Raw genomic sequence first — 17,271 nt, 5'->3', positions numbered from 1 at the left:
TATATTCCTTTATGTTTTTTCAAACAGGTTCCTTGTAACAGTTCCTTATCCTAAAAGAAGAAAAGAAAGTAGCATCTAATGTAATGAGGTTGGTCAAAGAAGCAGCGTGGAAAGCAATTTTGTTTTGATGACGTACAGAGGACTAGCTGTCACGCATGCATGGGTTGAAACTGAAAGTGTTGATGAAGGGATGACATTTCAGACCCTGATTTGATATTTATGTCCTTGACAAAATCCTATTTTAGTTTATAAGTCTGACTGGGCAACCTTCATTTAAATTGAACAAGTCACATGGACGATGATCTTTTCCACTAAAAGATCCCACAAAATTATCTTTCCACAATTTCGCAATGTCTGTTTTATCTAAATTTGCAATTAAAGTCGAGCGGGCCCTACCACAATAGTCGTGGCCCTCCCATTTCCCTTTCTTTCCTCCCACTATAACCCAAAAAAAAAATTGCAATTAAATAAGACGATAAAGTGATTTGATAAATAAATAAAATAAAATAAAACTGCAAGGTCTTCACAGTATTAACCCAAAAAAAAAAAAAAGTTTAGAAAGAATTAGGTTAAGGGCACAAAAGAGATGAACTTTTTTTTAATAATCTTTTAAAAATCCTTATCAACTTCAGAGCATACAAAGATTGTTAACAACCCAAGTCTCAACCACTTAACTAAGCCATTGCTATACTAATTTATAACTAATCAATCCCAGGCCTGTCAAGCAGTTAATTACTCACTCTTTCTTGCCCTGATTTTTCATCTGAAATGGAACATCAAGAAAGCAATGTGTTATTAGGTTTGTCCTCCCAGGATGAATACAGCAAGGGGTTTTTCATGCTCGTCTGCATGGTTTTGTCATGGATAATAGTCCATAGATGGAGCCAGAGGAACAAAAAAGGACCCAAAACATGGCCTCTAGTAGGGGCTGCAATTGAACAGTTGATGAACTATGACAGGATGCACGATTGGCTTGTCAAGTACCTCTCCAAATCGAACTCCGTCGTGGTCCCAATGCCATTCACAACCTATACTTACATTGCAGATCCTGCAAATGTTGAACATGTCCTTAAGACCAACTTTGCCAATTACCCAAAGGTGATCTGATATATTTATGAGATTAGTTACATTAATTGGTCCTTAGTTTTTCTTTAATTTCTTGTTAATCTCCCACTATACACATTTTATTGATTGAAGGGTGAAGTGTATCATTCGTACATGGAAGTCCTGCTTGGAGATGGGATCTTTAATGCTGATGGAGAGCTTTGGAGGAAACAGAGAAAGACTGCAAGCTTTGAATTTGCATCCAAGAATTTGAGGGATTTCAGCACTGTAGTCTTCAGAGATTACAGTCTCAAACTCCATGCCATTCTGAGTCAAGCATTTGAAGGCCAACAAGTAGACATGCAGGTGGGAAAATATTTCATTATAGTCTCTGCACTTGGTTATTTTTTCTATAAATGGAGCTCTGAATATAATATTTTGTGCAGGAACTGCTGATGAGGATGACTTTGGACTCGATATGTAAGGTGGGATTTGGTGTAGAAATTGGAACTCTGGCTCCCAATCTACCAGATAATCACTTTGCCAAGGCCTTTGACACTGCAAACATTATTGTGACACTTCGGTTCATTGATCCATTGTGGAGAATAAAGAGATATTTAAATGTGGGGTCAGAAGCTTTACTTGACAAAAGCATTAAAATCATTGATGATTTTACATACTCTGTTATTCGAAGAAGGAAAGCAGAGATCAAGGAAGCTGTCCAGAATAGCGAAAATAACAAGGTAACATAAACAATAACTTTTTGTGGGACTTACTGCTAAATTTTTTCACTGTAGTTGAAGTCTCAAGGAAACAGATTTATTAGCTAAGAAATCAATTTCTTGATCAGATGAAGCATGATTTACTGTCAAGATTCATTGAGTTAGGCGAAGACCCAGAAAGCAAGTTAACTGACAAAAGCCTCAGAGATGTTGTCCTCAACTTCGTAATAGCTGGCCGGGACACAACAGCAACTACTCTCTCCTGGGCCATTTATATGATAATGTCCCATTCCCATGTAGCTGAGAAGCTATATTTGGAGCTCAAAACCTTGGAAGAAGATCGAGCAAGAGAAGAGAAGGTTTCGTTGCTCCAGTATGACACAGAGGACCTTGAATCATTCAATCAAAGAGTAATACAATTTGCAGGACTTTTGAATTATGATTCACTGGGGAGGCTGTATTATCTGCACGCAGTTATCACCGAGACGCTTCGTTTGTACCCTGCAGTCCCTCAGGTATGCATTTTCCCCAATTGAAAGATAGATGTCAATGCTGTTTGCTATAAGTAATGTATATGGCTCTAGGACCCCAAAGGAATCTTGGAGGATGATGTTCTACCAGATGGAACTAAAGTCAAAGCAGGCGGGATGGTGACTTATGTTCCCTACTCAATGGGTAGGATGGAGTACAATTGGGGACCTGATGCAGCTTCATTCAAGCCTGAGAGATGGCTGAAAGATGGTTTCTTCCAAAATGCGTCGCCGTTTAAGTTCACCGCATTCCAGGTGAGTTTACCGAGCGATCTTTTAACCGTATATCCATGCAAAAGTTAGAGGTCAGTAACATAAACACTTGATCACTTCTTATTTGCAGGCAGGGCCAAGAATATGCCTAGGGAAGGACTCTGCATACCTCCAAATGAAGATGGCACTGGCCATTCTGTGCAGATTTTACAAATTCACTTTGGTCCCTGGTCATCCAGTTGAGTACCGGATGATGACAATTCTATCAATGGCGCATGGCTTGAAGCTTACCGTAGCCAGACGTTAATGAGATGCTTGTAGAGGCCAGGATGTCAACTTGTGTCAAAGATAATTAAAAGCAAAATTAAGTGTTTTGTTCCATAAGTTCTTATATTCTGAAGCTTATTTGAACTACATGCATGAAGTCAGAAATGACAGAAATAGTTTCCCACACATGGCATTCTCAAAAGTTCAGGGGGTACATTTATTTCAAAGCTTATAAGCCACAGCACGTATACTATATACCAGAATAAAGCTTTGGCATTGTTTCTACCATTCCCGTAAAATACAGTAAAAGTAATTAACATCACTGAAACCTAAATTCAGTTACACAGACTAAGAGATCAATCTCTTCTTCTTCTCTTGCCATTCATTGATTTCAGCATCAACCCTTGCTTGAACTATTGCATGAAACCCTGGGTATGGCTCATAACCGAAGAAGCTTTGCAGAGCCTGAAGCAATAAGAAAACACAGAAATCATGATTGTCAAGTCAGTAAAAAATCAAACTAACAAGAAGTTAAAAATCCATCAAAATTACCTCTAACAGAACAAAGAAGGGAGCCATTAGAAAGGCTTGTGCAAGGTTGTCCAACAAAGCTGGTGCCCGTTTCTGCAGCAGATTACAATCAGGACATAAAATCTAAAGAGTATGAAGACAAAAAGGACATGAAGTCACAGACAGAGTTAGAAATAAAAGATTTAATACCTCAAAAACCCCATGGCCAATAAACTGTCCAGTCCAACACACAATCTGAGCCACCACAACAACCTGAAAATAAGTTGTTAATGTTAGATGACCTAAAATGAACCTCTAACGTCTAAACATACAAATAACACCAATATCATTTACAGCTAAAAACTCACTCACTCAAATGACTGAACTTTAAAGAAAAAGTTCAAAAAAAGTATATAATTTCACAAAATAAACGAAACCCAGATCAAATCTTTGGACAGAAACTAAGAATAACTCTAGAAATTACCTTCCAAGAGATGGAAAATCCCAATTGGGTTGCAAGGAAACAGCTAGCAAACCAGCAAATAACACAAAGCAGAGCAGCCAAGGAGCCAGCTTTCGCATCCAAACAGACGTAAAACACCGAATAGATTAAAGTCAACAAGAGGCCGATGTTGAAAACCAGAACAACATGGCTCCAAAACAGCGGAAACCCAAAACTGAATAACGAGGGCGTGAAGTAGAGGATAAGAAGAATCGTGAAGAGGATTGGCCAAACGAAGAGCATGTGTATCGCTATGTTGATTGGGTTGCTGTGGTAAGCTCCATAGAAAGCAAAGTGCTTTTCAAGATCGAACAATCCAGTCTTCCCCATTGAGAATCCCCAAGAAAATTAGGTAATTTTCTTTTGAATTTTCTCGGGAAAATTTGACGGGTTCAAGGAGGAAAGAAAGGGAGGTGGTCGTTTTTATTGGATCGTTCGTCAACCACAAAAAAGTAAACTTTCCTTCTTCGAACGCAACCACTAACAACTGACGCTCACCCGCCAATTTAATGAATCCTCGTCTAGTTAGCTTGTTCACAGAAGAACCCTTGAATTTATTTATGATCAGACAATACCAAGAAAACCAAAGACTCAATCTCCACCAGCCGAACGAATTTGACCCAGAAAGAAAAAACAAACAAATAAAGGGTCACAGACAAATTGTTAATTTATTATGAAAAAGAATTTGGGCTTAATATTGTTTGCTAAAAATGACCCAATGTCTCAACTCAAGCCATCCTCAATCCTCATGGTTTGGGCCTCTTTCTTTATCCTTTTTTGGCCTTTTGGATGTGGGTGGAGCCCACCTAAACTTCTCCCTCACTCACCCAAAATCAAGATAATGAATGCCACGTGGCGAAAAGTGAGGTCCATGTTGGATTAACGGGCAACATGGTCAGCCACAAAAACCTGCCCAAGAATCCACAAAAACCACCGTACTTGTATGAAATATTGGAATTTGTCTACATTTAACCAGAAGCCATGAGCAGCTTCACCAACACCACCACAACCTTCCTCCATGCCCAAATCACCAAACCCCAAAACTACCTCTGCAAAATCTCACTCCCAGCCATCAAAGCCTCACTTCCAGGAGCAGAAGAAGAAGAAAACAATGCCACAAGTCGAAGAAAAGTTGTGACAACATTTTTAGGCACTTCCTTGGCACTTGGGGTTCACCAACATGGCATTGCCACCCCACTTGGACTAGCCGAGAATTGGGGCACTCGTTCGTTTATAAGGGAACGTTTTTTCGAGCCCGGATTGTCTCCAGAAGATGCAGTGGCTAGAATTAAGCAAACAGCTGAAGGGCTGCACAGCATTAGGGACATGTTGGAGGCCATGGCTTGGAGGTATGTCATATTTTACATTCGCCTAAAGTCGGCCTATCTTTCTCAGGATCTGAAAAATGCTGCGACTCTGGTGCCGGATGTTCGCCGTCAAGAGTATGTTAAGACGGCCAATGAGTTGGTGAATAACATGACAGAGGTAGATTTGTTACTCTAAAGTATATTGTGTGTGCATTTATATATTGGTGATCTTTTAAAATCTGATTAGAATGTGATTACGTTTGTATTGCAGTTTGATTATTATGTTCGAACGCCGAAGGTGTATGAATCGTACCTATACTACGAGAAGACATTGAAATCAATAGATGATCTGGTGGCGTTGTTGGCCTAGTACGAGGTGTTGGATGTTTTTATTTGGAGCTACATGATTGCAATTTTCAATGCTTTGGATTGAGACCAAATATATTTGGGTAAATATAAAAGCGCATGGTTCGTTTAGAGCTCTTGCAATCTTAGGAGATTTTGTGATCTAAATTCATTAAGATTACGGTAATGCCACTACTAGAAAACCTCAGCCACAGACAACCTGTGCCTTATCATCTTGGCAGATTGAAGATGCAAAATACCTACAAGTGTATGATCAGTAAATGAATGTATATGACAAGTTTACCAATTACTCTAATTTGTGTTTTTCTTCAATTGTAGTAGCTGAATTGCCAATGCATAAGCAAACATCTCTAATTCGACTAAAAAAAATGCAAACATCTCAATTTTAATGAAGGATACTAGAATATATGTTGCCAAATCTCTATCACAGATGGGAAGGTATATGAGATCTAACTGAAAGAAAAACAGTAAATATCCTACAAGTATATGCCCAAATAGGAATACTGTAATTGGTAAATACCATGCATACCCTATGCCTATGCAGATTAAGAAGTTTCAGGGTGAAATAACAGAACAAGTATAAACCATGGCATTTTATTGTATCACACTCATTCTCTTTAATTATGTTTAGGTGCATACAAATCAATATTGTCATCCATAAACACACCTATGCATAAATTCATTGCGACAAATGTTGGTTTTGCAGTATGGCAAAAGAAAAATGTAACAAGATATTGCAGATTTGCTTTAAATAAATATACAGAACGTACAATTTATGTTGTGTAAATGAAAGATACTAGGAGCAAATTTTTTCATATCACACACTTACAAACCCATGTAATGTTTTCACACGAAAAGATGACATTAATACCAACCAGCAGTTCCTTGCAACACATCAGCGTCGACAGATTGCCACAGATTGCATGATGATTAGGAGTACAAGTACAGTTATGGCAACAAAGGAGCCGATAAGAGATCCAGAAATGCGCCCGCAGAAGCTGTTGAATTGCCGGCAAAATGCAAACCAGTTGGTGCTGGAGTTGCCATAATGTGCCAGGTACACTATGGCTGTTGCTGCTGAAGCTCCAGCAGTTACAAGCCCCATCATCACCTTCACAAAATTCAAGTATATATAATTGAGAATTTGGCAGAGAATATATATTTGACTGAATAGGCAGCTAAGGTAGCATATATTACCGTGTCAGAGATGATCAAGACGATCCTGCTGTTTTTTGCTGCAGTCCAGATGATATGGACAAAGGATAAAGGAAGAGAAAGCACAAGGTAGACACATACAATTGAGTTGGCCATCACAAAAAACCTGTGTGACATGAAAGCACATTTACGAAGTTTTAGCCTTTTTCTCATGAGGAAAAGAAAATAGTAGTTCAATCATTTTTGCAAAGATTAAAGATTTTTACATTAACGTGGGAAGATCCTTGTAACGAGCCCTGAATCGAACAAACTGCGCGGCGAAGGGAAGTGTTTCCTGGCTGGTTCCCATAGCTATGGCACTTGCCAATGTTCCAAGGGCTGCAGCTACCCGCAGAGTGAAGTCTAGAACAGAGAGCACTCTGCTCACCCTTACTTTTGGGATTGGGATTGGTTTTGAGGCTTCTTTATCAGTAGCATCAACTGCTCCTCCTACCTTCATTTTTCTTAGTTAGTTTTTCTCTTTGAAAGTATAGGGAGTTTTGAAATTGTACTGTGTACTTGGTAGAGTGATGATATTGCTGTGGAGATAGATACAGGGGAAGGCATGCATTTATAGTAATTTGTATGTTGGGTTTCAATGCCTTGCCTTGTGTATGTATGCTTCTCCTGAGCCATGCCATATGTAAGCCTGTGATAGGCTAAATGATGATATCTCACTGGTAAAGCTGGAGTTTAGTGACAAAGGCAATCCCACCGGCTCTCACTTGCTGTATATTTAATTCTGAACAAAGAGCCTTCTGCCAACTCCAACAATGAACAGATAATGCCATGACATAGGACAAGGCTTTGTGCAAATTTTGTGCTACTAAATTTCTCTTGGTGACATGCTAGGGTCATAGGAAATTGGCCAATCAGGTATATGATTCACTGCCAAGTGAAGTCATGATCTGAAATGCTTGTGGAAAATGCTGTCACAGTTTTAGTGGGTTTGGTGGCTTTAAACATATGTAATATGTTGTCTTTTAGGTTGAAAATGTAAGTCAAGAATAAGGCGCAATTAGGCCCAAAGCAACTTGGCAATGACAGCAAGTCCAAATTTCTCATGAATATATGCAAACTGCTCCATGGCCTAACCAAATGGACCTGAAAACCTTACCTCTTGGCTCAAAAGGGAGGAAGAAGCAGCAAATCTTTATAGAGGACTTCCTGCTTTGTGAAATCTTGACTTGTAGAAATTTGTTTGCTGTTTTGGACCTGCACTACTTCACAAATCTTTATAATTGGGGAAAAAAAATAAAAATTGACCATCATCTATATAACAAACACCATGAAAATGCCACATAATCAACAAAAAACATGGGATTTGAACAAAAAATGAAAAAGAAAAAACATGGGATCATTTTGTCAGAAAGTACTTGCAAAAAATCACAAATGAGAAAGTTGGGATTTTATAGAAGCAAAAATGAGAAAACTTACTGCCATGTACATTGTGGGAGCAAATTTCCTCCCACGGGAATATTCGCCTAAAGATTCCTTCATCTTCTTCGCACCTCTCTCTCCCTGCAAAACAGATCGGAGTAAAAGGACCACACCCGGGGGGTGTTGGCCAAAGGCCCTCCGATGCCTAAGTTAGGATGGGTGTTTCAAGGAAAACCGGGTGGCCGTAGCCGTGTGTAGAGGCCGGAGCCTTGTGTGAGAGAGAGAGAAAGAAGATGGTGGCTAGGGTTTGTGAAGGATCATTTTTGCAGAGTTTCAGTAGGAATTTAGACGTACCTTAACCCTTGTGTGTAGCTAGGTATTTATAGGAGCCTCGGAGGCTAGGGTTTCAGAGGAATAATTCCGTAGATGGAAAGGAATTATTCCTCCCCGATTAGGCGAGATTTGATTAATTAGGGATTTGATTTATCTGATTTAAATCAAATCCCTAATTAGGGTAGGAATCAAATCAATCCCCATTTTAATTAGGTAATTGCTAATTTAATTGGGTAACTCCCAATTAAATTGAGTAACTCCCAATTAGGTCAAATAATCCCCAAATGGAAGGAATTATTTGACCTAGGGTGATTTAATTCGGTTCCCACAAATGCCCCCCAGCTTCTGCATGGCACGTGGTGGCATGTAGGAGATGTGAATTATCTGTTGGGCTGTCCAGCTGTAACTGGGCTTCCTTCTTGGATTTGGGCTCTTGCGTTGAGGAGGTATTTGACTTGCCAATTGGACTTTGGCTTGGGCAGTCTAGCTGTAGATCTGCCCACGATGAAGTCGCAGTCTCACGATCAAGGAATACGTCTCCACAGCCAAAGCAGCCGAGACCTTCTTCTGCCATGAGCAAGTCTTCCTCAAGGAGGGTCTCGTCTGCTGAGAAGGTCCTTATGGAAGTTAATCCTGCCTCGTTTTCTATGATCAAGCGCCTCGTCAGTGTGAATAGTAAGCATGTCAGTAGCATACAGGAGGTTCGGGATATTCTGCTCAAGTCTCCGGTTGAACTACCCAAAACCAGTGATCTGCCTTATAAAGAGGCTGCATAGAAGCAAGGTTTGGGTTGCTTGCACTGATCCGGGGATCAAACTGAGAAGACTGTGCCTCTGTTCAGCAGTCACGACTCGTCTGCAAAGCCACGAACAGTCAAGCGCGGAGCTGACTCAATGTTGCAAGTTGTAGCCAAGAGAGATAAAAAGTCGTCTGCTCGAGCAAAAAGTCCTTCAGTTGCGCAAACTACCGATCCGGGAGTCCGTGAGAGCTCTGCTGGTCAAGTTTGACACTCATGTTGAAGCCACGGAGGCATCCAAGCATGAAATTGCTGCTAATGCATACAAGCTGGGATACTTGGACGGCAAGAACGGTGCTCCTCCTTGTTGCCCTCTCGAACATGAAGATGGTGAACAGCTCTATCCTGACTTGCCCCCTGCTCAAAGTGAGCAGTTCAATGCTGTGGATGTAGAAGCAATTGAAGAGCAGGTAGCTGATGAAGCTGCAATGCAGGAAGACGACACCAAAGGTGGAGCGGCTGATGAGATTAGGGCAGATGCGGAGGAGGAGGCAGCTGGGCTGCTGAGCAGATGATGTCGGTTGAGCATAATCAGGCTCATTTCTTGTTGAACTTGGCTGGTTGGCAGCTTTGTAATGGAATTTTCAGTTGTCTTTCAAACTTCAATTCTCATTGTATCTTGTAAGTGTATGTCCGGAGACATAGCGCTTGAAAGAGACTCCATTGAGTTTGTACTTGAGAAGTAGCTTGCCTACAATGGAGGTAAGGCTTGTAGCCTGTGTGTGCATGTCGGGGACATAGCGCTTGAAAAAGGCTCCATTGAGTTCGTGCTTCGAGGAGCAGCTTGTCTGCAATGGAGGTGGGGCTTGTCACCTGCGAGTGTATGTTGGTGACATAACACTCGAAAAGTGCTCCATTGAGTTCGTGCTTCGAGGAGCAGCTTGTCTGCAATGGAGGTTCCATTGAGTTCGTGCTTCGAGGAGCAGCTTGTCTGCAATGGAGGCGGGGCTTGTCGCCTGCGAGCATATTTCGGGGACATAATACTCAAAAAATGCTCCATTGAGTTCGTGCTTCGAGGAGCAGCTTGTCTGCAATGGAGGTGAGGCTTGTCGCCTGCGAGCATATGTCGGGGACATAATACTCAAAAAATGTTGTTCCATTGAGTTCGTGCTTCGAGGAGCAGCTTGTCTGCAATGGAGGTGGGGCTTGTCGCCTGCGAGCGTATGTCGGGGACATAACACTCAAAAAATGCTCCATTGAGTTCGTGCTTCGAGGAGCAGCTTGTCTGCAATGGAGGTTCCATTGAGTTCGTGCTTCGAGGAGCAACTTGTCTGCAATGGAGGTGGGGCTTGTCGCCTGCGAGCGTATGTCGGGGACATAACACTCAAAAAATGCTCCATTGAGTTCGTGCTTCGGTGAGCAGCTTGTCTGCAATGGAGGTTCCATTGAGTTCGTGCTTCGAGGAGCAGCTTGTCTGCAATGGAGATAAGGCTTGTAGCCTGTGTGCGTATGTCGGGAACATAGCGCTTGAAAAAGGGGCTCCATGAAGTTTGTACTCGAAAGTAGCTTGCCTTCAGTGGAGATAAGGCTTGTAGCCTGTGTGCGTATGTCGGGGACATAGCGCTCGAAAAAGGCTCCATGAAGTTTGTACTCGAGAAGTAGCTTGCCTTCAGTGGAGGTAAGGCTTGTCGCCTGTGGGCATATGTCGGGGACATAGCGCTTGAAAAAAGCTCCATGAAATTTGTACTCGAGAAGTAGCTTGCCTTCAGTGGAGGTAATGGAGGCTCGTCGCCTGCTTGGAGTTGAGCTGGTCAGCTGCAACTCGAACAATGGCCTTCTTGTTGTAGTAAGATGCCAACTGCTATTGGGAAGCTCGAACAATGGCCTTCTTGTTGTAGTAAGATGTGAGCTACTGTTGGTAAGTTGCAACTCGAACAATGGCCATTTCTCGTTCTTCTTCGAGCAGATCAAGGTTGACTTTCATCTGCTTGCAGTTTTGGTCAAGACTGCCCACCTCAATGCTCATGGAAGGGACTGTGATGTGTGGGGGGGTGATTGCTTCTGTCCCATAGGCTAGAGAGAATGGTGTCTAGCCGGTTGATCTCCTTTTGGTTGTGCGATAAGCCCACAGGACTCCTGGAAACTTGTCGACCCATTTTCCTTCTGCGCCTTCCAGTCTTTTCTTCAAGCAGTCCAGCACGATCCTGTTGGATGCTTCTGCTTGGCCATTGCCTTGCGGGTATCTGGGGGTTGACACGTACTGTTTGATGTCATACTTCGCAAGGAACACAGTGATCTGCCTGCCCAGGAACTGTGTACCATTGTCAGTGACTATCGACTGCGGGCATCCGAACCGGCAGATGATGTTCTTCCAGATAAATCGTTTGACATCAGCTTCCTTGGTAGAGGATAAAGCCTCGGCCTCGATCCATTTGGTGAAGTAATCCGCGGCGACGATCATCATCTCCTTGTTGGCAGGTGATGTCGGCATAGGTCCCACCAAGTCGATGGCCCATTGCATGAAAGGCCATGGACTGTTTTGCGGATGGTATTCCTCAGCTGGCAAGCCAGGGATCGACTTATATCGTTGGCACCGATCACATCTTTGAGCATACTCCGTGGAGTCTTGGCGCATGGTAGGCCAGAAGTAGCCTATGCTGAAAGCCTTCTGGGCAAACAATCTGCCCCCAGCGTGATTTCCACATTCACCGTCGTGTATTTTGCAAAGAACCTCGAGCGTCTGCGGGTACTTGATGCAAGTAAGGTGAGGGCCGGAGTATGATCTGCGAACAACCATGTCACCTTTCATGTAGTACCTCGCAGCCTTCTGTTTGATTTTCCGAGCCTCGGACTTGTCCTTGGGTAAGTTTTCGTTAACCAGGTAGTCAATGATGGGGTCTTGCCAGCTAGGATCCTCGTCGATCTGCATCAAATTTGGCTGTTCTGCCTCTTCTATGCTTGGCTGGTCAAGGTGCTCGACCGGGATAGAGCGCCTGAACTGGGTATCAAGCGCTGATCCTAAGCTCGCCAGTGCGTCTGCGTGTGCGTTCTCTGCTCGAGGCACTTGTTGGATGGTGAAGGTAGGAAAAGCCTTCAACAGCTCTTGGACTTTGTCAAGGTACAAGATCATCCTTGGGTGCTTCGCCATGTATTCTCCTGAGGCTTGATTTGTGATCAGCTGGGAATCTGAGTAAATGGCCAGCTTCTTGATTGACAGCTCCTTTGCCAAGCGCAAGCCAGCGAGCAATGCCTCGTATTCTGCCTCGTTGTTTGAGGCTGGGAAGCCAAGCGTGATAGCTTGCTCCAACAGGGTTCCATCCGGAGTGATGATGACGACACCTGCCCCAGCTCCTTTTTGGTTCGACGCTCCATCTACGCGCAACTGCCACATGTCTCTGGGTTGGTCAGGTTCATCGGAGGTCTTGTCTGCTCTCGAACTTTCCTTCTTTTTGCTGACCAGCTTCTCTTCTTCAGCCGATGGCGTGAATTCTGCGACAAAGTCTGCCAAAGCTTGGGCTTTTATTGCAGTCTTCGGCCGGTAGAGGAGGTCGTATTGGCTTATCTCTATAGCCCACTTCATGAGTCGTTGAGACGCGTCAGGGTTGTGCAGGATTGACCTCAAAGGAAAGTCGGTCATGACGATGACTCGATGAGCTTGGTAGTAGGGTCGCAGCTTTCTCGCGGAAACTACAAGGGCCAAAATGAGCTTCTCCAATTTTGGGTAGCGAGTCTCAGCATCGAGAAGGGCTTTTGACGTGTAGAATACCGGATGTTGGGCCCCCAGTTCTTCTCGGATGAGAGCTGAGCTGACGGCTGAGTTGGACACCGCCAGGTACACGAACAAGTCTTCACCAGGAACTGGCTTCGAGAGCAGGGGAGGTGAAGTGAGGTAAGTCTTCAAATTCTGGAAAGCTTCTTCGCACTCCTCGTCCCATTTATCTCTTTGCCCCTTCTTTAAAGCCTTGAAGAATGGTCTGCACTTGTCGGTGGATCTCGAGAGGAATCGGTTGAGGGCCGCTGCTCTGCCCGTCAGACTTTGTATTTCCTTTACTGTTGAAGGTGACTTCATCTCGAGAATGGCCTTGATTTGGCGTGGGTGCGCCTCGATACCTCGTTGAGTTACTAGGTATCCCAGGAATCGACCGGACGATACACCGAACGTGCACTTACTTGGATTCAACTTCATGCGATACTGGCGGAGCAGGCTGAACGCCTCAGTGAGGTTCTTGATGTGGTCTGCTCGCTTAGGGGCTTTGACCAGCATGTCATCCACGTAGACTTCCATGGTCTTGCCGATCTGCTCCTTGAAAATTTTATTCACGAGCCTTTGGTAGGTTGCTCCGGCGTTCTTCAGCCCAAAAGGCATGACCTTGTAGCAGTACGTCCCTCTTTCTATGATGAAAGAGGTCTTCGCCTTGTCATCTTCGTACATTAGGATTTGATTATAGCCGGAGTAGGTGTCCATGAAGCTGAGCAGCTGATTGCCGGAAGTTGAATCCACGAGCTGATCAATTCTCGGCAATGGGAAGTTGTCTTTTGGGCAAGCTTTGTTGAGGTCGGTGTAGTCGACACAAACTCTCCATTTGCCCTTTTTCTGCTTTGCCACCAGTACAACGTTGGCCAGCCATTTTGAGTAGGAGACCTCTTCAATGAAGCCGGCAGCTAGAAGCTTATCGATCTCGGCTTCGATGATCGCAACTCGCTCGGGAGCGAAGTTGCGTCTCTTCTGCACCACGGGTTTGCTGGCAGGGTTGACATGGAGTCGGTGGCAGATGATGTTCGGGTCGATGCCAGGCATGTCAGATGGCGACCATACGAACATGTCTTTGTTCTTTTGGAGGAAGGTGGTCAGCTCCACCTTCTCGTCTAGGCTTAGGCGCGAGCCAATCCGAGCTTTTTGTCTGGCTGGTCAGGATCGAGGGGTACTAACTCAACGTCTTCCTCAGGCTTCCAACCCTGTTCAAGGGAGTCTTCCGAGCGGATTCCCTCATCTCGATCCTCCTTGTTTGGATTCTGGCGCGAGCCGATCTGCGCTTCTTTGTCTGGCAGGCCAGGATCATGGGGTACTAACTCAACGTCATCCTCAGGCTTCCAACCCTTTTCAGGGGAGTCTTCCGGGCGGATTCCCTCGCCTTGATCCTGGCTCCTTAATTGCTATTTTGAGGTAGCAACTTCCTTCCCGTTCGGGCTTGCTTGTCTGCTGGGAGTGTTTCCTGCCTCGTCAGTAGCCTGCATTACTGGTGTGAACTGCAGTTGTTTGCTCTTCTTGAGCCCTTGGGCTGTGCATCTTCTTGCCATGGCTTGATCACTGTTGATCTGCCCGATATCGCCTCCAAGGATGGGGTAGCGGATCTTCTGGTGTAGAGCAGATGTGATGGCTTCGATCTTGCTGATCCATGGTCGGCCCAAAATCCCGTTGTAGGGAGAGACCTCGTCGATGACCATGAAGGTTTGCGAGCAGACCACTGGTGGTGAGTGGACGTCTAGGTCAATTGTCCCAACAGTGATTGACGTGGCCCCATTGAAGCCGATGAGTGATTTGGCAAGTTTGCTAATCTTGGGCTCCAATCCCATCTGTTGGATAACCGATAGTTGCAGGATATTGGCTGCGCAGCCCTCGTCCACGTGAACTCGCTCGATCACAACTTGTTCAATTTGGATGCAGATTACTAGGGCGTCATTGTGCAGCAGATCAAGCCCGATCAAGTCCTTCTTCTGAAAGCCGATGATGGGTGTATCTGCAATGACTGGTACGCCCGTTGTGACTTGGGAGACATAAGTCACCTGCGCGATCTTTCTCTTACGCTCCTTGGTGGTCAGCTCGGACTCCTGGGAGTCAGCTAGAATGATGTTGATCCGTATGACCTTTTGGGGAGGTTCCTTGGCAACCGCATCACGATCCTCGATCTGCTGGATGACCTTCTTTGCAACGAATTCCGTACAATGGCCGTCTCTGACCAGCTCCTCAAGATGCCTTTTCCGGGCGTTGCAGTTGTTTGTGTAATGACCGTGTTCCCCGTGGAATGCACAGTATTTATTGGTGTCCCTCATAGAGGGATCTCCCCTCATAGGTGGTGGTCTTCTCACCCACGGTTTGTTCTTCACTTGTGCCAGGATCTGGTGGATCGGGATAGTGAACTCAGTGAAGGTTCCTGTTTCCGAGCCTCCCTCTTGGGGCCGCGATCTGCGCTTCTCTCGGGCTTTGTTCTCGAACTTGTTGCCCTTTTAGCTCGCCTGCCTTGTTGGGTGATCAGCTGGCTTGCTGGCTTTCTTCGCTGCAATACGATCGTCGTCCCAAAGTGCGTAGCGCTCTGCCGTCGCGAAGACCTCTGCCAAGGTTTGGCTTGGAGTTATGGCCAGCTCACGATATAGCTCGTGTTCGGTTGGCAAGCCTTTTTTGAAAGCTGAGGATGCAACTTGGTCATTGCATCCTATGATGTTCGCCTTCTCAGCCTTGAATCGTCTGAGGTAGTCTCGAAGAGACTCGTCTGGTTTCTTGTGCAGGTTGAACAAGTGGTCTGCATGCTTTCTGACCGTCTTGTAGGAGGTGTACTCCTTTGTGAAGATGAGGGCGAACTCCTTGAAGTTGCCTATCGACCCGGACGGTAGAGTGTGGAACCAGTCTTGAGCTGCTCCTCGTAAAGTCATCGCGAACACTTTGCACATCAGGGCGCCGTCTGCCTTGTACAGGATCATGGTGCTCTTGAAGTGCCTCAAATGGCTCTCAGGGTCAGAGTCTCCTTTGAACGGAGTGATGGATGGCGTTGTGAACCGCTTTGGCGGCGGAGCTCGTTCCACTTCCTCGGTAAATGGCGAGATCAATTTCCTTGCGCAGGGCCTCCTCCGTGCTTCCATTAAGTTGGAGACTTTGGAGTCGGTCATTCACTAACTTCTCGACATCCTCTGCTCGCAGGGCTAGTGGCTCGGGTCGACGTCTTCGGTGCCTCGAGCGCCGCTGGTTAACTTCCTCCTCTGCCGCCAAGGGTCGATCCCCTTGGTTGCTCTGCCCGTGGGGCAGATTAGGAGATTGAGCTTGTGAGGATTCCTCTGTGGCTTGTCGCCGTGTGTTGGTCCTCGAGCTCCTTGCGAACCCAGCCTGGTGAGCGTCGATCATTGCGCTCGTTACACGGTTGTTCACGAACTTGAGCTCCTTGTGAGCCCAGCCTGGATAGGTTACTTCCTTGTGGGCCCAAGCGGGCGTGTACATTGGATTGTGGGCCCAAGCGGGCATGGACATTGGACTGTGGGCCCAGCCTTTCGCGTACATTGGTCCTTAGACCTAACCTCGAACGGATTATCGACCGGCTCAGAGTACGACTTGCAGATGTTTGTGTCTCGCCAGCACGATCTCGTTCTCTCTCCTGCCCGTTTGCCCTTGCCTGACCGGCTTGGGACCTCTCGAACTGCTCGCTGACATGCTCATGCATCCTCCTCTCCTCGTCGTGGGGTCCAAGGTTAGGGCCTTGGTTCAAGTTGATCTGCCTGAGTAGCTGGCCAATCAGGTTGTTTTGATCGTCAACCCTTTGTGTGAGCTGATCAACCCGTGAGTTAAGGTCCACCTGACCAGAGGTGTGTATTGGGCCCAATGGCACGTGGGCTAGGGCTCCATTGGACACGTACACAGGTGCATACGTCAAGTGTGGTGGCAGAGGAGGGAGAGAAAGGATCTGCTCCAAGGCTGGGGAGGCACCAAAGTAGCCATGGGGCTGTGCAGCAAGTCCGGCAATTGAGTGGTGTAGCTGCTGCTGTGTTTCGACAGCAGGATGGCGCGGCAGAACAGCTTCGGCCGCTGGCGCCTACGGCTGCAAGGCTGTGGAGGTCTCGGGACCATGCGGTGGCTGCTCTGCAATTCCGGCGGTTGGAGGTGGCTGCGAAGCGCTAGGAGGCGGACGCAAGGCGTTAGCAGCCACAATTCCGTGAGGTTGCAGAGAGGCTTCCACCACGAAACCATGGGACGGGCCCGTCGTGGTGGTGTTACTCTTCAAACGTCTTGTATCAACCATGGTTGATTGGAAAAAAGTGTGGAAAATGGATTTGGAGCACGCTTTGAGTATAATTTCGTGCTCTCAATGAAAGCACCAATTTGTGGGAGCAAATTTCCTCCCACGGGAATATTCGCCTAAAGATTCCTTCGTCTTCTTCGCACCTCTCTCTCCCTGCAAAACAG

At 45.5% G+C, this 17,271-nt stretch overlaps 5 protein-coding genes across 5 annotated transcripts; 2 read left to right on the top strand and 3 right to left on the bottom strand.

Moving 5' to 3' along the window:
- Positions 1-670: 670 nt before the first annotated feature.
- On the top strand, positions 671-3,043 carry CYP704B1 (cytochrome P450, family 704, subfamily B, polypeptide 1). Its single transcript, XM_021951784.2, has 6 exons — positions 671-1,098; positions 1,198-1,410; positions 1,491-1,787; positions 1,895-2,281; positions 2,351-2,551; positions 2,640-3,043. Exons 1-6 carry the CDS (start codon positions 769-771, stop codon positions 2,814-2,816), a joined length of 1,605 nt encoding a protein of 534 aa, XP_021807476.1. The 5' UTR covers positions 671-768; the 3' UTR covers positions 2,817-3,043.
- LOC110751335 (2-hydroxy-palmitic acid dioxygenase mpo1) lies at positions 2,942-4,426 on the bottom strand. Its single transcript, XM_021951787.2, has 4 exons — positions 3,771-4,426; positions 3,497-3,559; positions 3,329-3,400; positions 2,942-3,241 (listed from the first exon to the last, which is right to left on the bottom strand). Exons 1-4 carry the CDS (start codon positions 4,116-4,118, stop codon positions 3,125-3,127), a joined length of 600 nt encoding a protein of 199 aa, XP_021807479.1. The 5' UTR covers positions 4,119-4,426; the 3' UTR covers positions 2,942-3,124.
- Positions 4,427-4,717: 291 nt separating this feature from the next.
- PNSL2 (PsbQ-like 2) lies at positions 4,718-5,756 on the top strand. Its single transcript, XM_021951736.2, has 2 exons — positions 4,718-5,273; positions 5,367-5,756. Exons 1-2 carry the CDS (start codon positions 4,770-4,772, stop codon positions 5,463-5,465), a joined length of 603 nt encoding a protein of 200 aa, XP_021807428.1. The 5' UTR covers positions 4,718-4,769; the 3' UTR covers positions 5,466-5,756.
- A 331-nt stretch (positions 5,757-6,087) lies between these two features.
- LOC110751423 (casparian strip membrane protein 1-like) lies at positions 6,088-7,273 on the bottom strand. The gene is made up of 3 exons (XM_021951895.2): positions 6,883-7,273; positions 6,659-6,782; positions 6,088-6,572 (listed from the first exon to the last, which is right to left on the bottom strand). The coding sequence occupies exons 1-3, from the start codon at positions 7,113-7,115 to the stop codon at positions 6,357-6,359; spliced, it is 573 nt and encodes a 190-aa protein (XP_021807587.1). The 5' UTR covers positions 7,116-7,273; the 3' UTR covers positions 6,088-6,356.
- Positions 7,274-14,258: 6,985 nt separating this feature from the next.
- LOC148297842 (uncharacterized) lies at positions 14,259-15,986 on the bottom strand. Its single transcript, XM_088248605.1, has 2 exons — positions 15,339-15,986; positions 14,259-15,221 (listed from the first exon to the last, which is right to left on the bottom strand). The coding sequence occupies exons 1-2, from the start codon at positions 15,984-15,986 to the stop codon at positions 14,259-14,261; spliced, it is 1,611 nt and encodes a 536-aa protein (XP_088104731.1).
- Between the last annotated feature and the right edge of the window lie 1,285 nt (positions 15,987-17,271).

This window comes from Prunus avium, chromosome 1, assembly GCF_965620075.1.
Source record: "Prunus avium chromosome 1, drPruAviu1.hap1.1, whole genome shotgun sequence".
NCBI classification, from domain to species: domain Eukaryota; kingdom Viridiplantae; phylum Streptophyta; class Magnoliopsida; order Rosales; family Rosaceae; genus Prunus; species Prunus avium.
This window is presented reverse-complemented; position numbering and strand designations above follow the sequence as displayed.